This window comes from Tarenaya hassleriana, unplaced genomic scaffold (genome assembly GCF_000463585.1).
Source record: "Tarenaya hassleriana unplaced genomic scaffold, ASM46358v1 Cleome3, whole genome shotgun sequence".
Taxonomy (NCBI): Eukaryota; Viridiplantae; Streptophyta; class Magnoliopsida; order Brassicales; family Cleomaceae; genus Tarenaya; species Tarenaya hassleriana.
The window spans coordinates 5,879,880-5,903,157 of record NW_010966177.1 but is presented as its reverse complement, the minus strand read 5'-3'; the positions used below and the strand labels follow the sequence as shown (position 1 = coordinate 5,903,157).

The following is a 23,278-nucleotide window of genomic DNA, read 5'->3' as shown; positions in this document are numbered from 1 at the left end:
AGGCTACCAATTGGGATATATTCTGATTCACTGCCTGCTTCGTGTTCTTGTGATATTTGATCGAAACGATGTCGTATTAGGTCTTCATAAGCCTTGCAAATGCAAAAGATGCATCAACAGCTTTGGGGGAGAGAATATGGCACAACTGGAGGGTATATGTTTACCGTTTTAATTCCGAAATGATATATATACATATATATATATATATATATATGTATGTATAATATTACAATTTATAAAAAAACAAAAAATAAATTCTTTAGATATGAAAGTTTGCTTTTCAGTTTTCATTGAGATTTTAAATGTTTTCTAAAGTGTTTAATTTTTTATATTTTTTATTTTATAAAGAAGTCAAAAAAAGAAAGGAAATAAACCGAGGGACCAACCTTTTGGGCAAGGGACAAAGTGGGCAGCGTTTAGTTCATGAATTCGACCCCGAAAACATATAAGTTTCGGCAAATTCAAGACAAGCCAATCTCTCTCCCTCTCTCTGATTTCTAGACCTCCGCGATGAACGGAGTTTCAATCTATGCCCTATCATTGCCGTTGTCGATCACCTCCTCGTAAACCTTCTCCTCTCTGCCTTCTTAGATATGCGTTGGCTGCCTTTGATTATGATTCTTAGGAAGCTTGTTTATTCAACCTTTAATTATGATTCTTAGGAAGCTTGTTCATTCAACTTCTGAATTGAAGGCTATGTAGCAGCATTTGACTGTGTTTGGGGGCTGAATCTGCAGTTTCCTTCGCCAAATCTCGGGGTCTGAACGCGTCTCATATTCTGATTGATCGTCGATTCATTTTGGAGCCCGTCAAATCTAATGAAAAACGTGTGTTTTTGGTCTGACACCTTGGCTCTTCCAATTGTTCCCTTTTCATCGTTTGCGTATGGTAGTGACGCAACCCTTCGCCCCATGAATCCTACATTGTAACTAGGAGTTTCAAATGGTAACTCCTCTAGCCCTAGGAATCCCATCCACATTATAAAAATACGACCAAAATCCAATCCTCAAACAATTAATTACGAGCCGTATGCAAATAACGATCTTTAGTTTCATATCCCGAAAAAAAAAAAGAGATAAACGGGCTCCAAAGTGTTTTTCCACAATCACAGTTAGAGCCCCACCTAGGCATCACCATTATCAAAAAGAAAAACAAAAAAAAACACTTGAAAATATTATATAGTTGATCAGATGTAATAAGCCAAAGGTGCACAATACAAAACCAAGCTTGCCCGAGAAAAGAAGCGTGCAAGTTCTGTAAAAGAATCCTAGGATGAGAGAATCCCCTACACAAGATAATGAAACATACCCTACAACAGGATGCGAACAACGGCCAGTCCAACTGCGGATATAGACACAAGAGTACCTATGCAGTATTTGATAACATCATACTTTGCGGCTTCCAGTTGGGCTCTCAAGGCATGAATTTCCTGCAGGTCGAGCAGAGGCGGGTTTTATGTCAAGGTTAACAGAAATTTTCGTTTGCAGGAATCAGATCTTGTCATAGAGAAAACAAGTAGTAGACTTACTCGATCAAGCGTGTTTGTGAGGTTCATTGTCACTGCATTCTGATCTGCTAGTTCTTCTCGTATTCGACTGAAATTTACAAATATGTAATCGATTGGATCATATAATTGAATTGGAGATTCAACATTGGAATCAGAAAGCGGGTTGCGTGGTTGGTGGTATTGAAGAATGTGACAAATGAGAAGACGTATTACATTTTTTTACCTTCTTTCAAGATTCAAATCCAAACGTTGGCCGGCACTAGCCTTGTCAATTTCGTACCTGGGATGAGTCATATTTTAAGAATGATCAAAGCATATAAGAAAACAACGGAAATGGGGAAACAATAATACTAGTGAAGAACCTTAGTTCACTTCGCATTTTCTCTATATCGCCCCTTAATTTTTCTGTCTCACGTTGCAGAGTAGAAATATGATGCTCCTGTAAGGACAAAAACAAAAAACATAGACATGGTTATGCCATATAATTCATTTGTAAGTTTGCAAAACATGTAAAGAAAACACAAAAAAGAATTATACAAGATGACCATCAAACAGTAGAAGCAAAACACATGTGATCTACCCACGCTTCTTCGTGATTCAACAAAGAACGTGTCATGATAATTAAATTTCCATTAGACAACTGATTGTGTTCATCTTCTTTCTTAAGCCTATCCCTTGAAACAATAGTAACTAGCTTGAGAAAAGCAAACCCTGAATCTACAGGGTAAAAGTAAATACTTTCTTCAAGTTAGTTGAATAAGAAGCGATGGACAGCAAAATCAAAGCAAAGCTTCAAACACGAGATCAATATCGTGATAGAAACATTCACTCCAAAGGAAACAAATAACAAAATGACATGCTTTCGCAAATATTTAAAGTAATCTATGTTGCGTATCTTACTCCAAGGTAATTCAAACGACCAGTTTCAACTATCTATTGACATAATCTAAATGAATCAACGAGATGTTCTTCTTTCAAGGCAACAGTGTTGCCGCAACACAACTCTCAAACTCAATTCTTTAAGAAGAAACATTCTTCACTTCATTTCTATCAAATATACGAGCTAGGAAAATGGTTTCATGCCCATTACCAGAAATGGAGAATATAAGAGTGTGAAAAGTGTAGAGACCCACCACAAGCCATGATATTTACCAAGTATCTAGCCGAGTGATATTCCACAAAAAATTTAAGCGTAAATAATACCCTCAAGAATTTTGAAAACCTTAATACCAAGGAGACACATTTTTAACATAAAAAACTAAATTGTAGCAAGAGGGTATATTACCTGTGAGCTTTTTACTTCAGATTTGAATTTTGAAAGATTCGATTCTTCAATCATCTTAATCTGCAAAACCGAGACATAAACCAAAGCATAAGAGAAGAAAAATGAATTGAACTCTACTTGTTCATGAGCTCCATTGATCAAACAAGGCTCACAGTAATATCATCAAACACTTTGCGTTCACAATTAATAAGAGTACCTTCTCCATCTCTAATTTGGAAACAAAAGAGTGAGAGACATTCTCCAAACTATCGTTCAAAACCTCTGTAATGGCGGATGTTATCGCCTCAGCTTGTTTGGATGGAACACCTTGAGCTTCAAGACCTCTCACCTTTAAAACAAATACAACCAGACAGATTCGTTGTTTTCAGACAAACACAGCCAGAAGATTATGTTTTCCGAATTCCGACAAAATCAGCCAAAACCCCAACAAATCTAATACCCTCGAAAGACAAATTTTTCACCTAGATGATGAAAAGGGAACCATTACCAGAGCCAAGGTGTCAACCAAAAAGGCGCGCTTTCTGTCGGATTTGACGGGCTCCGAATTGAATCGACGATCAATCATACTATGAGACGCGTTCAGACCTCGAGATTTGGCGAAGGAAACTGCGGATTCAACCCCAAACACAGCCAAGCGCTTGTACATTGCCATCAATTTTTCAGAAGTTGGGCTGAAAAGAAAAAGCTTCCTCGGAATCTGAATCTAACGGCAGCGAAAATATCGAGAACCCAGAGAGAAGATTTACACGGAGGTGATCTACGACGACAATGATGGGCCACAGATTAAAGCTCCGTCCGTTGTCGAGGTTTTGGCAGAAGAAGGAATCTGAGAAATCGAATGGCGTGTGGAGAGAGAGAGATTGACTTGCCTGAAATTGGACCGATGTTTTCGGGGTCGAGTTCGTGAACTACACGCCGCCTACTTTGTTCCTTGCCCATAAAGTTGGTCTCTCTTTTTTTTTACACCTTCTTTATGAATGGAAAATAAAAAATTCAATACTTTAGAAAAAAAAACATTTAAAATCTCAATGAATTTAAATAAAATTTTATTTTTAAAAATATATATGAAGACTTTCGTTTCTAAAAAATAAAATTAAAAAATCTACGATAAATAATAACAAATTTTATATTTTATTTATTAAATTATCCTATTATAAAATATCATATATTATTAATGGACAAGTTAATGAATCTATGATTAAGATACTAACTATATTGATCATTTAACAAATTTATAATGTGAAGATTTATTAAAAACTCAATTGTTTATAACCCAAAATAAATATTTATATTTATAACAATATCCAACAAAACTATTGTACATTTAACTATCCATAAATCTCGATATTTATAAATCTGTTGAGATTGTATTCTTTCCTTATTTTCTCTCTCGCAAGTTTGTATATAAACACACGTAAACCATTGTTGATATTTTCAAACCCTAAGCTACATTGCTCTCTACCGACACTGCACCATCGCCGATTAGACCGCCTCGCTGCCTCGGACATCGCTTGTCTCTGTCTCCGACTTCCTCTCGTCGTCGTTGTCGTCGTCTTGTCTATCCTTGTAGCAGGTCTCGCTATTTGTCTCTCGCACCGTTGGTTGATTCATTTAGGTCTCATAGTATCTTTGTGTTTTATCTGATTTGTGGTCTAAGGTTTCGCCGTTCCTTGTCGAATCGCTTTCACAATCGCCTCCAGGTTTGTGTTCCTTTACTTCACTTATGTTGTCTGTGTTCAACATGTGCTTCGTCCGAGTTTTCAGCTGATCCAATCGGTTGCGTGTTTCTAAATTTCAGTCGAATACGACAAGATCTAGCAAATCAGAATGAGGAGAGAACGAGGCTCACAAACAAACTTAACCGAGTAAGTCCACTGCTTTCTTTCTTTTTCCCCATGACAAGATATGATTCCTCCTAACGAAAAATCTCGTATATAAAGCTCGCCTCTACTCGCCGTGCAGGAAATTCATGCATCGAGAGCTCAACTGGAAAACGCAAAACACGATATCGTCATGTACTGCATAGGCACTGTTTTGTCTATATCAGCGGTTGGACTGGCCGTTGTTCACATCCTGTTGTAGGGTCTTTTCCATCATCTTATGCTTAAAACGAATTCATTATTTAAATCTTAATACGCCATAACTATTTTTCTCGCACCTAGAAGGAAAGAAATCGTCGGTTTTCTTTCATCCTAGGATTCTTTTACAAAACTTGTCTGCTCCGCTCCCTTTCTAGGATAGCTTGGTTTTGTATTGTGCACATTTGGCTTGTTACATTTGACCAACCATATAACATTTTCAAGCGTTGTTCTTTGATTAAGAGTAGATTATTCCTGTTTATCTCCTCGTTCTTTTCTTGAGATATGGAACGAAGGATCGTTCTTTGCTTACGGGTTTCGTAGCTAGCTGTTCAAGGATCGATTTTTGTCTGTCGTTTTTATAATGTGGATGGAATTCTTAGGGCCGGAGGAGTTGCCATTTGAAACTCCTGGTTACATGTATAGGATTCGGACCAGTGACCCTAAGTGTTTTGAAGATTGGTCGTCCCTCAAATTGCTTTTGCTTTCCATGATGGTGTTATGATATGTCAATTTATGTGATGGTTATAGTCTTGGGCTACTTTTACATGGACACAAAATTATTGGATTGATAAGATATGGTTGTTTTATATAAACCATTCAATTTTCAATTTTGAAAATAGAAACATGTCCAATTGGTGTTTGAGGATTGATATTTTTTATTTATAATTTTTTTCACTTAAAATGTTAGGTTTTATACTCTGTTTTCACACAATGATAAATGCTTCATTTTATACTTCCACCTTTTTTTTTTCATATTCTTCATATTGTTTTATAGAAAGATGAAAACTCCTTTTTATTATAATTACAGTACAAAGTCACATGATTCACCCTATTATATTCTTGGTAAACCAAAATAAGGAAATCACCAGTTTGATAAAGATTGTATAATTTCAAAAACAAACAAAACAAAGGGTAAAAACAATTTTACCCCACAAAACAAAATGAAAAACATAAAGGGCATAGAACATGGCAAATTCCAACAAGCAGATATTCTGGTGACATACCCAAGGATGCTTACGTTGGTTACTCGGTCCCTTGGTTTGCTTTGAGATATGCGAAGACAATGGACAGTAAAATGACAAGAATTGCAACCTGCATTTCGGGTTTTAGGGAGCGGGATCGGTTATATATATGCTTCTCGAATAAAAATTAGAAACGAAAAAGAGATATGCTTATGTGGTAATACTTACATAGAGAGGGTTGAACTGTGGTTTATCATCGTCGACGTATGATTTTCTAGAAGGAAGAGGCAAAGATTCATTAGAACAATGGCCAAAAATAAATGTTATGATTATTGCTCGGATTTCAGAATTCTTGGATGGACTCGATATAAAAGGGACAGTCCGGTTCACAAAGCGTCCCGGTTGAGTAGAGATCCGGGGAATGGTCCCACTACAAGGGTGTGTTGTAGGCAAACCTTATCTTGCAGAAATATTCTACAAGAGGCTGCTTTCAAGATTCGAACCCATGGCCTCTATAGGTCACAACGACAACACCTTAATCGTGCGCCAAAGCTCCCCTTCTTAGACAGACTCGATATAATGTAATATAACACAAAGTGCCCAGAGATCACTTTTCTTATTGAGATGTCTTACTGTACCTTTTGTGAAGCATTCCAGATTCTCTACAGACTTTCTGGACAGCTTCAAGCTGGTTCAGAGTCTTCGTGGCATTTGGATCGTTCTTGTCAACCTAAATAAATGAAAAAAAAACCACGATATCGCACATATTATAAGCTATAGTTTACGTTTTTCCATCGCTAGAAACAGAGAAATTACGTCTTTCTCCAGGTGGGCTTACCTTTGTTTTCAGCAATCGGGAAAAGCTGTAGAATGCACCATAGACATCAGTCATTGTGTTAGTCCGGTCCATGACTTTAGCCGTAAGACCTATATGTATATGTATAAACAAAAAATGAGATGTTTTGTTCAGAGAATAAGCACATAGTATAAGCTATAGTTGAGATTTTTCCTTGCCATGAAAACATTAACCGGATTTCTCCTCTGATTTGACATTCTTCTACTGAAAGAAACCGAACTCGAAGAAAAGCATCTTACCACGCCTCATCTTCACTACCCCTCTAAACACTTCTATATTGTTATAGCATAATGCAATCGTCCCAATCGCCATGATCTGATCAAGGAAACACAAATTCAAGAAAATATGATGTTACGATCAAGAAGAAAGAGCGTGAATTTATGCGTCCAAAAGGAATTTCTTAAATCAGATTTGTAATTGTATTACCAGCAAAACTGTACAAATGAATCACTCTGGACCGGGAGGAAAATAAAAACACGTGATGACTTATCTTTCTAACCTGAGGGATGGCACAGAAGCGAAAGATGGCAGGATCTCGTAACGAAGCCATGTACTTTACGCAATCCTCAATGTGTGTCAATGCATTAGTGACCATATCATTCAAACACTGCACCGCCTTGGTTGAGTTCTCCTCATATTTCAAGTCCTACATTGCGATTTTTTTAATCGAAGATTAAGGGGAAAAAATAGCCCTATCAGGAAAAAAAGGGTCATCGGGTTTAGCATTAGATCTCTGAGATGAGAAGATCGAAAGTGATATACATGCACCTCAAGCTTGTCAACATATTTGCTCCATATCTGGCGAGGCCAAAACATGCGTGACTTCGGTATCTCATTAATGTCCTCGAGATAATCCCTAATAATATTTGTTTTCTGCAAAGTTGGACCTATAATGTTAGTAATTCAATAAGAAATTATCAGCTTCATAATTTTTATTATTGTACCTGTAGAAATAAACCCATTGAATTGGAAATTTGCTCCCAATCTGGAGTTAGAACTTCCAAACCCGAGGCGAGGAAAAGCTTCGACAAACCTAAACCCACCAGTCCAGCAACATAGTGGCAGTACTCATCATAATCTTCAATTGTTTCTACCTGTGGAGCATGAACGGTTATTCTTAAAAATAACTTACTCGCTAATTTAAATACATTGGCAATACACGAACAGAAGGCCGAGAACAAGCATGAAATGTTTTGGACAGACCGTAATCAGTACTAGAATTACTAATCTAAGGAATATGGAGATCATCACAAACCTCCTTGCAAATGAACTTGGCCATTCCTGCACCCATTCTTAGAGTAATATCCTCGATAGCATCTTGATACCTTTACATGTGACGGAATTTAAGTTGAGCGAAAGAATAAAACATTAGTCCAAGCAGAAAACTGAACAAAATCTCGGACAAAAGTCAATACACACAAAGGTTGCAAAAACAATCAACAAAGAACTGAATGGGATGTGCATGTAACAGATATAAGAGCTAACCCTTTTTCCAGTTCCAAAAATGCTGCTGAAACATGGTGGAATTGGTCCATCAGGACCTTGTAATCCTTCGTGCCGCCTAAACGGGGAATAAACGGGTGAATCTATCAAACCGAAAATTCAGATAACGACAGCATATGAACTACAAAAGAAACCAGGAGACTTGCATGAAAAGTGCCAGTCGCGATCGTATATGTGACGGTGGAAAGCTATCAGTATGGGAACCTTGACATCGGTCGGTATGCTCATATCATCCTCTGTAGAACAAAAACCAGATGATGGCATGTCAGTTAGCCCTAGAGAATCACATCCATAAGTCTCTTACAAAAATATGTCTAGCCATGAACAAGGAACACTTTATGTAACACAAGGGGGAGAGAACAGGCTTCCACTTCTGCGGATTTGGGAAAATGGCAAATGCCGAAAACAAGGTGAGATGATTGATTATGTTAGAAGCATAGCATCATAGTTAAAGGGTACTAACCGACGGTATCAAGGCCACGAAGAACAAGGTAGAAAACACATACCTACAAAGAGAACAGAAATGAAACATGATCAAGGTTACAGGTAAGAAAACTGCTGCAAGAAAAACAGGTGTTGAAGATGCAATATAACTATCTGTAAACTACAGTTGGGAATCATGAGATATTACAAGATAGGTCAGAAAGCTGAAACTGAAACCGAGAATCAGTTTCAAATGAATATACACAACTAATCAACAAAAAGTTTTCCAGATCTCATATACATCCCGAAATCAATTCTCAGTCAACCAATTTTCACACCAAAGCTGCATAACCTCTGCAATAACTAAGAACCCAACTATCGCCAATTCAATTTCAGACACAACAAGCTTCACAATCGAACACACGTCAATCACACAGACATGAACATAGATGCACACATATATGTATATAAACACATGGATACATGTACGGATACGTACGGCGTTACGGAGGTGGGGGCCCAGCTGCTGGATAACTAGGGCAAAGCTTCTAGAGACCTTGTGGAGCATGGAGTAGCAGAATCCCCAATGGGGCTCTGGCGGGATCTGCTTCTCCGCCTTCTTCGCCGCCATTTTCAGCTTCAGAAGCGGGTAAAAATCATCTGGGTGTCTCAGAATCGCCCCCAAGCTCCCCATTTTTTCCGATCGAGATTCAGAAACCGGACGGGAAAAGCTTCTTATGCTTCTGGGGTGGAAATGCAGGAGCTTTAGACCCAAAACTTCAACTTTCTGATGAGGATTCAACCACCATTGAAGGGCGATTATGGAAAATGTGGGGCAATGCAGGATTCTCTCGCCTCCACATGGATCGATAGCAATTTTTTCTTCCCTAATTGATATATTTTGTTTTAGTCATTGATCCGAATCATTAAATAAAATAATGTTTTAGGTGGGCATGGAATTCACGACATAATTGAAGATGAACATATAAAATTAGGGTCTTTCTTGTAACACTGGGAATATTGGGATATCTTAATAAAAAACATTAAATTGTCACACCTGCAATGCACCCACGTCAAAAATACTTTATTCTGGGTTGGTAATTAAAAAAAAGGTATAAACCGTTATAAATACTAGTGAAAAAAAAAACTCTTATAAATACTATCGAAAACTATCTCCTTAAATTTCATTATAAAAACCTATAGACTATTTCGTTTTTAAAAACTTCAACTATTATAATTATATACAAAAATCTAATATTATAAATTATTCATAAAAAATAAAAACTATCATAGTTACATAAAATAATTTAATACATTTAATTTCATTATAATTTATTTTTCTTCATCTTTTAGATCTTATTTTATAATAAATTGAATAATCAAATTAATTGATTATTTATTTATTTAAATCAGATTTGAAATATATAATTAAAAAATGTAAGAGTAAATTTTCTTTTGAAAAGGAGCAACATAAAAAAACGTGATTAAAATAGTATATTATCACATTTAATGAATAAATTAGTAGGATATTGAATTGTTATATTCATCACAAATAGTCAACTACTACTATTGATTTATACAAATTCTTTTCATAATATTTTATAATTTGGTTTTAAATTTATAAAATTTTAAAATTTTAAAAAAATATTTAATAAAAATAAAGTGAAATTATTTGTAACAAGACTTGAATCAAATTTAATGTATAAAAAACTAAAAATTCAAAATATAAAATATATTTTGTAAAACTCTAAAAAACATTTGTTAACTTAAAGGTGATCACACATATGACAAAATATTCAAATTAATAATAATAACAATAACAATGTATTTCTATTTATATAAAATTTTGATTGGTCAAAGTTAGGAGTTAAAGTTAGGAGATGTCTTTTTTCTTCAATATTAAATGTTACAAGTTTCTTTTTCATTTGAACATTGTTCATGAAAAGAAAATACACATATTTGAATATTTTGCTCGATGATTGAACAATTGGAAAATATAACGAACTTCAACTTTATAATTTAGATTATTTATATACTAAATAAATATTTTATCACAATCATTGTTAAAAATATCCAAAAATAAAAAAGAAAAACTCATACTAATAATAATAATAATAAATTATTTTTAAAGATTCAACAATTAAAATTTTAAATATAACAAAAATAATTATTTTAGTATTTTAAAAAGATGGCATAGTTATATAACACAAAACCGTCGGGATAAAAAATTTCACCTCGCCCAAAAGTTTTGTTATTTATTTTAAAATAAATGAAAATTTTAATATTTGAATATTTTTAGAATATATTAATTTTTTTAAAAAAATATAATTTTTATCTATAATATATAGCATTACAAAAGTGGGTGTATATAATAGATTTTAAAAATCTAAATTTTAATATATCTGAATTGATAATTTCAATTATTTAGATTAATTAGCAAATATTAAAATCCAAAAAAATAAAATAATCATATTCTGCTATCCAATGTAATTACGATATTAGTTTTTTTAATATAAACATAAAATCATTTAAAACACAAAAACATTATTTGGTGTACACATTTTATACCTATTAATAACATGTAAAATTTGAGATTGTGTCTTATATTTTCGTGAAATCACATAAACATATATCAAATATCATGTGTGTTAGTATTCATGCACATTTATAACATATACCAATTTCTATACTAAGCTTTTCAATAAATTAAGAATATAATCACCTTGAATTTTTTACAAACATAAAATCCTCAGTCTTAATATATATATATATATATATAATGGTCTATGCATCTAAAAATGTTGAATATGTATTTAATATTATAGTTGGAAATTAATGATAGAGATTAGACACTTAAACAGTCTTGCCTTTAAACTTGTCCATGTGATTGGTCTGTCTTCATCGCTCATGTACGAATGAAACATCAAATCAATAACTTTGACTATTTTGAAAAATAAGATAAATCACAGACATATATATATATAGCTAATTTCTATATCATAAAATAAGTATTATTTTGTATAGCTATTTATTATGAATATATTCAGATAAATATTGTCACTTAAAAGTATGATACACACATGGCACATGCACACATACACACACACACACATACATACATACATACATACATACATACATACATACATACATACATACATACATACATACATACATACATACATACATACATACATACATTATATTTCTGTTTGCCATTCGCGTTCGTCAAAGGTTTGCACCTTTAAATTAAATGAAAATAAATAAATAAATAAATAACAAACATGTTTTCCCTGTGGCATTTGACTTCAATCTTTTATCTCTTCTAAGTCCTATTGTTTTTGTTTTTTAGTTTCTCGCTAGTAGTGTTGTCGTTGTCCAAAAAAGATAGAATCCGTCTCTTTATTGCATTTCAATATTAAGGCCGGTTTTTTTGTATATGACATTTTGTACTGATTCTATATTTTATAACTCAAAAGATTTTTAAAATTACACTTGATAAAAAAGATATGATTTATTCATCGAATAGTAAATATTTATCCTGGATTGTCAAAATAAATCCATCCACTATTCAAATATTTTATTAATATACATGTTAAGGTTCTATTAAAATAAAATATAAAGTTTATATTCTTTTCGAACCCACATATAGATTTCAGTGGGATCCCGTACCCTATCCATTTAAGTAAATTTTTTTTAATTTATTTATAATTTTTATAAAATTTTAACAAAAAATGTATAAGCCCCCTAAGTTTTTTGTAGACCCCTCTTCTCACTTTGTTTCCTTTTTTTTTTAAATTTATATTTTCTCTAAAAATTAAGTCATGTCACGTCTTTTTTTACTCCTTATTTTCCATCTCCTCTTGACTCAATTTCCTAAAAAAATCCATAAATTTAATATTCAATTATAATACCAAAAACAAAGACCAGTCAAATTAAAACTATATACACGTTATAATTTTTTTAAATAATTTTTATTTTTATTTGTTCATCAATTTATATATTTTGATCATATTCACAAATTTATTGTCATATATATATTCTTATATTTAATTTGATAGAAAAATCAATTGACAAGTTTCTCAAAAGAAATTTTACATCAATATTTCAAGATAATGATAAAATTTCAATCAACAATCAATAATATATCAAAATCTCAAGTTAATCTCTCAATAACTTAGTAAATTGGTTTAGATGATTTAACTTCGAATCCTATTGATAGTAAAAAAATACTAGAGATATTTTAAGTGATGATCAAATTTTGAGCCATTGTCTAGTTTGTTTTATCGAATGATATATTTTAAATAGTTATAAATAAAATTGTTAGAGATATATTTAAAAAAATAAAATTGTAGAGTTCAATATAGAATGTAAACATTTTTTATGATATGTTTTTTATTTTTATTTTATATTATATATATAATAATTACCGCTTCCATTAACAAATTTTTCGGGGCTGTAGTATACAAGTTAATATATTTTCTTTTACTATCGATTTATAAATTTACAATTTTTTTTTGGGTTGTTCATAGATTTATTAAACTATTTAGTTCTAAAATTAAAACTAAATAAACCAAAACCATTGGTTCCATTGACTTTTTTTTTTTTTTGCAATAATCGTGCTTGTCATGCGTTCCTTTTTTTGGTCACTGAATTATCACACGAAGTCCGTATAGATATATATATATATTCTAGAAAGCGATATACACATCAAGTTTAAATGATATGGACTTTAAAATTTAAATAATCGGCAGAGCATTTAAATACGGTACTGGTCAGTGGTCACGTCCACGTCTGGCCATCGTTTCCCATGCATGCATCATAAACACCATTTCTCGAAGGAGCTAAAAACAAGTGACTCATCAGCCTTATGGGTACAGAATTGTTTTTTTGTTTTTTGTGTGGAAATTTCTTTATAGCAGATTGTGTAAATATTTATGGAAAAGGACGAGGTTGCTTTCATTATGACAGAGAAACTGTTGCCGCGTGTCTCATGAATACGCATTGGTCTGGTTTGGTAGTGGTTACATCTGTTCGTATTGGTGCGGATTTTGGCTCATAATTTTTTTTAAAAAAGATTGCATTTCATCTATTTTTAAATAAGATTTTCTCGATAAAATGTTTATTTTATATTATACATTTTAGATATATCTATTCGGCTTTCTGATGATTTGGATATAATTATATATTATACAGTTTAGATTGGTTCGAAGATACATAACCGAACCGAAATGTCCATTTGTTTTTCCTCGAAGAGTTTATTCTGTTTGGTTGCAGTCTTGATCGAAATTTACTACTTGTTTTTTTACCAAAAAAATTTACTAATTTTATAGTCCTTGTTGATCTTGTTTAATTGCATTTAGTTTTATGGATGATTGCTTGGAAAGTTAATGGACCCATTAGTAACCCAATGGGCCTACAAAATGTAACCCAATGGGTAATTAGCTATTTCGGAAAGTAACCTGAAGCCAAAGCCCACGAAAAGCCCAATAAGGTCCTGGCGCCAAAATCAGAGTTATTCCCGCCAAAATCATCGCTCGAACAAAAAGGTAGTCCAGGACCCCTCTTTCCCGCCTCTCTCTCTCTCTCTCGCTGCGTCTCTCAATTTCTCCCGTCAGCCATGGCGTCCGATTCTTCTCCTGGCAACTTCAATGATGGTACACTATCTCCCTCTCTCTCTGTCTCGGTGTGTTTCGTGATCTTTTGTTGAAACTCGCTTTCGCAGATCATTCATCGCCTGACGATGTCGCTTCCAGCCCAATCGACAACACCTTCTCCTCCCCCGCCTCTCGCCGGAGCATTGGCCGCCGGCGGGGAAGATCTTCCACTCCGACGCCCTTTGCCACTCCTCCTCGGCCGTCGCGCCTCGCCGCTTCCGACTCCACTCCTCCGTCATCTCGTCCCTCCGCTGCCAGATCCAACGGAGGAAACCGACACCACCCACCGACACCTTCGTACACCGACGACGCTCCGCCTTCGTCGGAGGCCGGCGATGAAGACGAAGGCGACGACGCCGCGCCGACTTTCGTCTGGGGCACCAACATCAGCGTGCAAGATGTCAAGTCGGCGATTGAGATGTTCGTCAAGCATTTCAGAGAAGCTCGAGAGAGCAACGATGATGTGTTCGCAGAAGGGAAGTATATGGCGGCAATTCGGAAGGTGGTTGAGATTGAAGGGGAATGGATCGATGTCGATGCACATGATGTGTTCGACTATGATCCTGATCTGTATTACAAGATGGTTCGGTACCCTTTGGAAGTTCTCGCGATTTTCGACATCGTGCTTATGGATATTGTTTCCACGATGAACAATTTCTTCGACAAACATGTTCAAGTGAGGATTTTTAGCCTCAAGACATCCACTTCCATGAGGAATCTCAACCCATCTGGTGAGTTTGCATCCACTTCCTGTCTTTGGGTTTGTGTACTTGAATTGTTTTCATCAATTTTTTGTCTGGGTTTATGTTTGGATTTGCATTTTCCTTTTCCAGATATCGAAAAGATGATCTCGTTGAAAGGAATGATTATACGATGTAGCTCGATAATTCCGGAAATCAGGGAAGCTGTGTTTAGATGCCTTGTTTGTGGATACTTCTCTGATCCCATCATCGTGGATAGAGGTAGTTCGATTCATTCATTAGATTTTGTCCTGTCTCTTTATGTACCTCTTTTAGTCTTTTTCTTGATGTTTGTTCGATCTTAGGTAAAATAAATGAGCCTTCCACTTGCTTGAAACAAGAGTGCCTTGCCAAGAACTCCATGACACTAGTTCACAACCGATGCAGGTAATTTGTAACCAGACTCTGGATTTATTCTGCTAGTCCGTATAAAATTACTTACTTTCATCTGGAAATTCAGGTTTGCAGATAAGCAGATCGTGAGGCTTCAGGAAACGCCCGACGAGATTCCTGAAGGGGGAACACCTCACACGGTTAGCTTGTTGCTGCACGATAAGCTGGTCGATACTGGAAAGCCGGGCGACAGAATTGAGGTAAAACTTAAAGCGTAGCAGTGATTATCGAAGGGATTTACGGGTTTTGTTCGACTATAAAGCTTGGTTTTTTTATATAGGTCACTGGAATTTACAGAGCAATGACTGTCAGAGTTGGACCGACTCAGAGGACTGTGAAATCTGTGTTTAAGGCATGATTCCTGCCTTTCCTTCCATTGGCGTTTTCCTATCATGCAATTTCAATTTGATGTATATTTTCTATTTGTTTTGAACTGTTTGAATGCAGACTTACATCGATTGTCTTCACATTAAGAAAACTGACAAGTCGAGAATGGTAGCAGAGGATCCTATGGAGCTTGATAGTGGACCCCGTAGAGTTGAGGAAGACGAAGTGTTTGATGAGAAGAAGGTTCTTCATGATTCACTTCCTACACCAACAATGATCTGCTTGTCTCTTTGTCCGTCCACTTCAATGTAATCTCGTGTTGTGATTTCCAGGTGAAATACTTGGAGGAACTGAGTAAATTGCCGGATATATATGAGAGGCTTACTAGATCATTGGCACCAAACATCTGGGAGTTGGATGATGTAAAGAAGGGTCTCCTCTGTCAGGTATTATACAGTTTCGATACTTGCTTATTGATTCGTCTAAATCTTGACAGCATTAGTTTCATGGCTGAGACGATTTTGTATCTATCATAAATGAAAGCTCTTTGGAGGAAGTGCTCTGAAACTGCTGTCTGGAGCCAGTTTCCGTGGTGACATCAACATTCTACTTGTGGGTGACCCTGGTACAAGTAAGTCCCAGCTGCTTCAGTACATACACAAGCTTTCACCCCGTGGCATTTACACCAGTGGGCGAGGCAGCTCTGCTGTCGGTTTGACAGCTTACGTGGCCAAAGATCCCGAGACAGGAGAAACTGTATGATGCTTTTTATCTCACCCCTTTTTCCCCTAAGGTGGTCTTCCATTGTCTTTTTGGGATCTTTCACGAATTGACTAAATGTTTGTGTGAATGTCATTGTGTAGGTTTTGGAGAGTGGAGCTCTTGTTCTAAGTGACCGAGGTATTTGCTGCATAGATGAATTTGACAAAATGTCTGACAATGCAAGGAGCATGCTGCATGAGGTTTTCTCCTCTCTCTTGCTCCATTGTTCAAATAGTGTCTGAGCTATAATTGCACCTTTACCCGTTTATTCATAGCTGTTTGACCATAAGGTTTTTTTCTTACTCTTCTGTTAGGTGATGGAACAGCAGACCGTATCGATAGCAAAGGCGGGTATTATTGCATCTTTAAACGCGAGGACTTCGGTGTTGGCTTGTGCAAACCCCAGTGGCTCACGCTACAATCCTCGTCTATCTGTTATCGAGAATATACACCTTCCTCCAACCTTGCTTTCCAGGTGAAAACTGAAATTTTCTTTTGTGTTGACATTGAACATATTATCTCTTCCATAAAGGCCAAGGTTTTTTCTCTTTTGGATCCAACAGGAAGAATGTTTTTTTTAAACTAAGTATATTACAAATGCCCTCTCAGGTTTGATTTGATCTACTTGATTCTTGACAAGCCTGATGAGCAAACTGATAGGAAGCTTGCAAAACATATCGTGGCCCTACACTTCGAGAACGCAGAGGTATGTTATGTTTCCCCACAGCTTCAAGATTGTGTTGTAAGATTATATTTTTTCCAATTATCTTGTTCTAATATGTAATCTCCATCTTGAAGAGTGTACAAGAGGAGTCTTTGGACATTGCTACATTGACATCTTATGTAGGCTACGCCCGCAAGAATATTCATCCTAAGCTATCAGATGAAGCTGCAGAAGAGCTCACCCGGGGATATGTTGAGCTCAGAAAGGCCGGGAAGTTTGCCGGTAGTAGCAAAAAGGTATCTGTTGTTTTATTTGCCCTTCTCGTTTATCAGACCCTTTCAATTATGTGATCTGATTCTTGCCTTGAATCCATTTCTGCAGGTAATAACGGCTACACCTAGACAAATTGAAAGTGTGATTCGTCTTAGTGAGGCCCTGGCTCGTATGCGTTTCTCTGAATGGGTCAGAAAAGCCTCTTATATATTTCCCCATCTTTGACACAATTTACTTTGGTTTCATGTTTTCAAACTAATTTAAGCAATTGGGTGATGATGGATATAGGTTGAAAAACCTGACGTGGAAGAGGCATTTCGGCTTCTCAAAGTGGCAATGCAGCAATCAGCTACCGACCATGCGACTGGTAAACATACGATCTTCAACAACTTTCACTTATATCGGTATATTTGGGTTGATATCTTCATTTCCTACAAACAACAGCATCCGATGCTCTTCCTAATATAACAATACCTTTGTGGAAAAAGGAACCATCGACATGGATCTGATCACCACTGGAGTCTCGGCAAGCGAACGAATGAGAAGGGAAATCCTCGTATCCTCAACCCGTGACTTCCTCCTCGAGAAAATGCAAATCGGAGGATCCTCGATGCGATTAATGGAGGTAGCATATATATTCTCGCTGAGACCGAAAACCAGGTTTTCGGGAAGAGGGTTTGAAACATTGTAGAGTTGTTTGTGTCTGCAGGTACTGGAGGAGCTGAAGAAGCAAGAAGGAACCAATACAAACACCGAAATTCATCTTCACGATGTAAGTCTTTATATATATACACATGTATATAGCTTTGCTTTCTCACAGGGAAAAGAGACAGAGAGAGTAACCAAACGCTCTTTGCTTTGCAATCAGCTGAGGAAAGCGGTGGCAACGCTTGCCACAGAGGGATTCCTTGTTCTTGAAGGTGACAGAGTGAAGAGGGTATGAATGGTTGACTAACTTCACAATCTGAAAGCCTTTTTTCTTATCATGTAATTAGATTTACTGATTTAGTAGCAACCATCATTTGTCCAAGGGCTTATTCACACGCACATATATATATATGTATGTATGTATATGTCCAATGGACAACAGGACAATGTGGGTCGGATTTGAGCATGACTACACAGAATGATTGATTGACGGGCAAAATTCCGTATTTAGTAGGGGCGGCAATGCACAAAATTCCCTCTTTTATATTCTCCCCTAATGAATTCATATTCCTATGGCTATGGGCATGTTTTCTCTCTAACTATATGATATGAACTATGGAGGTTACTAATTTCTCCATTTTCATCGCCCTCCACCAAATATTTTTTTTCCATTGGGTAGTTCAATTGCAGGGGCCAAAATTGTTTTTCAAAATTCGATCAATTTTCGGATTATAAAAAATATATATATTTTTCCTGTTTATCCTAACACGTCATGAAATAGTAATCTGCACGGTATTAAACTATGAATCTAAATCGTTTAGAAACTTTAAATACAAGTATTTACAATATTCCCTTTATACAAAATTGACGGTCGATAATACGGTAGGGCTTTGGACACCCATTTGGCAATCTCAAAGCTCCCAATGATCCATATGTTATAAAAAAAAACATGTAACGACAGTTCTACAAATGAAATGCATGTGGAGCTGCTTGGTCATGAAGTGATACAAATGATATCTATATATACATATATATATATATATATATATATATATATATATCCTGTGAGAGGTAATTTAAATAAATGGACTCACTTTATTGCATAAAGAAAAAAAGCTGCTCCGATTTTTCCACTTTTCCACCAAAGATTTTCTCTCTCCTCTTTGAACCTTTCAAATGAATCAATCATATATATATATATATATATGTAAAAAGTGAGGTTTCAGCCTTTGCTCGTCGTATATGCTCGTTCGAATTTCGAATTGCATTTTTATTTTAATGGATCATTTTGTTTTGAGTATGAGATTCAATTTTTTAATTTTTCTTAAATACAAACATTTTAATTTTTATATCGTATTTTGTTTCGGTTCTTAAAATTGGGGTTCGGTCTCATTTTTATATTTATCGAATTTTCAGTTATTTGTTATATTTATTTTTGAATTGGATTAATTCAGTATTCAAAAAATTATATATAATTAGTTTTTAGATTATATCCTATGTGGTTATACGTTATCTAATTCTCCATATCCAAACCAAAATATCTATAATAGGACCAATAGTTAACGATACAATAGTATAGGAATATCTATTATCCAAGCTATTTTTGAAAACAATATTCAAATTTGGCAATGGTGTCAATTTTTAATAAATAATTTGTCAATCAGTTTAAATGCATTTAAAAAATAATAATATTTCATATCCTTCTAAAAGCCGACAAGTCAATAACCAGAAACGTATGCGTAATGCTTGTTATATATTAAATAATATAAAGACGGTTTGATCATATAATTTAAATTGCATTTAAATATATTAAATCATCAGTGACGATTGAGTAATTATAAGAGATTGAATTAGTCTCCTCCGGCAACCAGCTTTTAGCTGACTAAACTGCAATTAAATAGGTAATTATCTGCCACGTGTGCCTCTTCTATTTTATTTTTAATCGTTTTGGGAATTAGTTGAATATGAAAAGACATATAATGCGGTTTAATAGTGGTGGCTAATTAAGATAATCAACGTTCAAACAATAAGTATACCGTCATCAATAAAATAATTGGTAATTATTTAATTAATAAATTGGGATACGATGATTTTTAATTTTTTCCTTCTATCTTGTGGTTAAAAAAAAAACTTTTTTCTCTCACTCATAAATTGTTGGGAAATTATCAAAATAATGTTTTATGAATATTATGATAATAGGAATATATGCAATATTGTTACTGATTAATATATAATTGTATGACTAGATGAAAATCCTAAAAAATATAAAGGATTTTAATGTCTCGAATAACCTAAATTGAACATTGGCATAAGATCTCAAATGGAGTATTTTAAATTTTCCATGATGGTTTATATATACATAGAAAAATTAATTTGTTTTTTTTTTAAACTTGATATATACATCAAATGAATTGTTTCGACGGAAAGGATTCATCATATGCCAAGATTAGCCCAAATTTAATTTTGGATTCAAATTTAATAAGAGGTCTATTAATAAGTAAGTTTTTAGAAACAGTTTAGTTATATCGATTTGGTTGATTGTAACGAACCTTTTTTAATTGAGTTAAAAGTGTGAAATTAAAAAAATTAAATTTCGTTACAACTACAAAATGGTTTGTATGCACCAACTAAAGTTGTAGGATTTTTTTTTTTTAACTCTAATTAGTATAATTTAGTTTTTGGTAAAAATAATTATTGTTTTAGAATGATGAGTTAAAAGTTAAAACTTTCAGTTTCATGGTTGTCTCTTGATTATCAACCATTTTAAAAAAAGTTTCAGTGTGGTACAAAAATTAAGTTTATGATTTGGCAGTAGAATATATAAACATTTAATTAATCTGATTTAAATAATATTTAATTATATTCAAATAGATATAAAATCAAATAAATATTTTAAAAAATAATTTAAAAAAGGAATAAAATAAATTAAAAATATTTTTTTTAGTTAAAATCGAATTATAATCTATTCTCGAGTCTCGACATAAATCAAATTTAATCAAATAAAATTTTAAACGTCGAAAATTTAGAATAAAAAAAAAAGTTCAGAAAAACTCGTCCGTAACTTGAAACGTACATATCTATATAAAAAAAATGAAAGTAAATAAAAAGATGTTATAACAAGGTAAATAAAAAATGAAATGCATGGGAGAAAAAGATTTGGACATATCACATATGTATTGGCCAATCAGATCTCTCGCTTCATCTCTCCTTAGATTCTCTCTCTCTCTCTCTCTCTCTCTCTCTCTCTCTCTCTCTCTCTCTCTCTCTCTCTCTCTCTCTCTCGTCTTTGCATGTTCTTTGCAGATGTTCATGTTCTTATACAAACACACACTTCCCTATCTCTGACCCCCCCCCTCTCTCTCCCCAAGCTCTGCCTCATTCAGACAACTTTTACGTTATTTTCATTTCGTCCCCGTTACTTTTGATTTTTCAAAATCTAACCCAAGTTTCTTGTTTCTTCATGTTGGGCCCCCTTTTCCCTTCTGTTGCTCAGATCGTGTTTGCCAAACGAGTTCATATGTCGGTCTGTATTTCGAGTTACTCATTATACACAAAAGCATTAAATACGCGTTACCCAATGGTTGTTCACTTAATTTATAGGAAATTATTCGAATATAAACTCTATCACCTAATTTGTTTTTTAAGAAAACTATTCGGTTATGGATGAAGGTTATTATTTAAATAAAATATATATTTATATAGGATAGTATCTGAAACTATTTTAATTACTACATTATATGGAATTTTTATTTTAAAAGTTGGTGATCATTTATATATTTGCTTCTATTTTCTCAGAATTGAGAAAAAAGTCTGACACTGGTTAAAATTCAACAGATGTTAATGTATGGTAAAAATAGTAAAAATGATATGACATGCATTTATGTAAAAATTTAATACAATTTGTTGTTTTTTTGTAAGATTCTTCCAAACAAACATACACATGTTGTTATTTATATTCATACAATTATTCTTTAACAAAGCATGGTTACCTAATCTTTTTTAGAGAAAATATTCATATATATATATATATATATATATATATATATATATTATGATTTTTATAACATGTATGGAACAAAAGAAGGAAAAAGAGGTTATTAGAAGGGTGGGTCCAAATTGCCATTGCCAATAGCATTAACGCACCACCTTCGAAAGTTGCTTTCAGTTTGCCCTTCTTAGGGTTCAAGATCCCATTGCCATTTATGTAACACAAAACTGAATATGAAAATCTTTCTGATTAACCAAAACATCACAATTTTATATAATATTAATTATAATTTATTCAAACTCGTTTAAGAATATAAAATTTTATTCTTATCTCTGTCAAACTTTAAAAATTAGCTTTGTCAAACTTTTATATATTTATTATTTAAATATGTCTATGATAAACGCTCTCATGATACATCTAAGTTTAAAACAAAAATATTTATTTTTTTATAATCTGACAATTTATCAAACTTTCGATCCATTTATATCTCCCAACATATCGAAAAAATCCATATAAATGGTCATCCTCAAATAGATACAACAATTAAACTCGCATATACCAATAAATCATATGCATATGACAATTAATTTGGGATTTAACAATAATAATAATAATAATAATTCACCATTTAGTTTTGTTCTTTTTAATTTATTTTAGTCACTTGATTTTAGAATTTGCGAGCTTAAGTATCAACTAATCTCTCTTCCAAGTTAAGACAAGGAGGACCTATTTGGCACCTAGATAAAGTAGATGCCGAAATTAGAAACTCAGGGAGAAAATGTACCGATCCATAAATAGCCAGAAAAATGCTGGCAGAAAAAGACAAATTCAGTGGAAAAAAGGCCCACTTATGGTTTTCTTTTTTCATATTTAAGGAGGAGAAAAAGCTATAAAATATATATACACATACATATATGTATATATTTATTTTGATAGTTGTACGCAACTATTTATTCAGTAGCCATTGGACTAAGAAAATATTCTTGAATGAACCCTATATATATATATATATGTATATAAGAAAATAAAGAGAAACGATAATAACTTACCAAAAAAGTGAAAATAATTATTTCAAAACAAAGGACTATATCATCATCACTGCGCACACGTCACCTTTTGCATTCGTTTTGATACCATCTTTAACATTATAATTTGTCCAACAATTTACTAAATTAATTTATGTGATACGTATTTTGTATATGAATAAAG

The 23,278-nt window shown here is 33.9% G+C and overlaps 3 protein-coding genes and 1 long non-coding RNA gene across 7 annotated transcripts; 2 read left to right on the top strand and 2 right to left on the bottom strand.

Moving 5' to 3' along the window:
* Window positions 1–1,073: 1,073 nt before the first annotated feature.
* Window positions 1,074–3,741, bottom strand: LOC104819627 (protein FMP32, mitochondrial). Of its 3 annotated transcripts, none has more exons than XM_010549777.2 (8): window positions 3,662–3,741; window positions 3,280–3,463; window positions 2,989–3,120; window positions 2,793–2,852; window positions 1,870–1,946; window positions 1,731–1,787; window positions 1,529–1,595; window positions 1,074–1,429 (listed from the first exon to the last, which is right to left on the bottom strand). In XM_010549777.2, the coding sequence occupies exons 2-8, from the start codon at window positions 3,442–3,444 to the stop codon at window positions 1,310–1,312; spliced, it is 678 nt and encodes a 225-aa protein (XP_010548079.1). In that variant the 5' UTR covers window positions 3,445–3,463; window positions 3,662–3,741; the 3' UTR covers window positions 1,074–1,309. The 3 variants fall into 3 exon arrangements, 2 of the variants coding, with proteins under 2 accessions (XP_010548079.1, XP_010548078.1); XM_010549776.2 differs by having other exon boundaries at window positions 3,539–3,729; XR_772837.2 differs by having other exon boundaries at window positions 1,407–1,429; window positions 1,721–1,787; window positions 3,280–3,731.
* A 465-nt stretch (window positions 3,742–4,206) lies between these two features.
* On the top strand, window positions 4,207–5,112 carry LOC104819626. The gene is made up of 3 exons (XR_772836.1): window positions 4,207–4,492; window positions 4,591–4,657; window positions 4,755–5,112. It is a non-coding gene; the product is annotated as an uncharacterized LOC104819626 (long non-coding RNA).
* A 563-nt stretch (window positions 5,113–5,675) lies between these two features.
* Window positions 5,676–9,529, bottom strand: LOC104819625 (squalene synthase 1-like). Of its 2 annotated transcripts, none has more exons than XM_010549773.2 (13): window positions 9,117–9,529; window positions 8,658–8,700; window positions 8,341–8,430; window positions 8,177–8,252; window positions 7,947–8,016; window positions 7,636–7,785; window positions 7,454–7,564; window positions 7,191–7,337; window positions 6,931–7,006; window positions 6,674–6,762; window positions 6,474–6,565; window positions 6,064–6,109; window positions 5,676–5,965 (listed from the first exon to the last, which is right to left on the bottom strand). In XM_010549773.2, the coding sequence occupies exons 1-13, from the start codon at window positions 9,309–9,311 to the stop codon at window positions 5,897–5,899; spliced, it is 1,254 nt and encodes a 417-aa protein (XP_010548075.1). In that variant the 5' UTR covers window positions 9,312–9,529; the 3' UTR covers window positions 5,676–5,896. The 2 variants fall into 2 exon arrangements, with proteins under 2 accessions (XP_010548075.1, XP_010548076.1); XM_010549774.2 differs by having other exon boundaries at window positions 7,460–7,564; window positions 9,117–9,311.
* A 4,641-nt stretch (window positions 9,530–14,170) lies between these two features.
* On the top strand, window positions 14,171–18,591 carry LOC104819624 (DNA replication licensing factor MCM4). The gene is made up of 18 exons (XM_010549772.1): window positions 14,171–14,274; window positions 14,343–15,005; window positions 15,108–15,236; window positions 15,320–15,401; window positions 15,475–15,607; window positions 15,688–15,759; window positions 15,855–15,977; window positions 16,067–16,180; window positions 16,278–16,490; window positions 16,598–16,696; window positions 16,811–16,971; window positions 17,106–17,202; window positions 17,295–17,456; window positions 17,542–17,622; window positions 17,722–17,800; window positions 17,922–18,058; window positions 18,143–18,205; window positions 18,302–18,591. The coding sequence occupies exons 1-18, from the start codon at window positions 14,238–14,240 to the stop codon at window positions 18,374–18,376; spliced, it is 2,520 nt and encodes an 839-aa protein (XP_010548074.1). The 5' UTR covers window positions 14,171–14,237; the 3' UTR covers window positions 18,377–18,591.
* The last annotated feature ends 4,687 nt before the right edge of the window (window positions 18,592–23,278 follow it).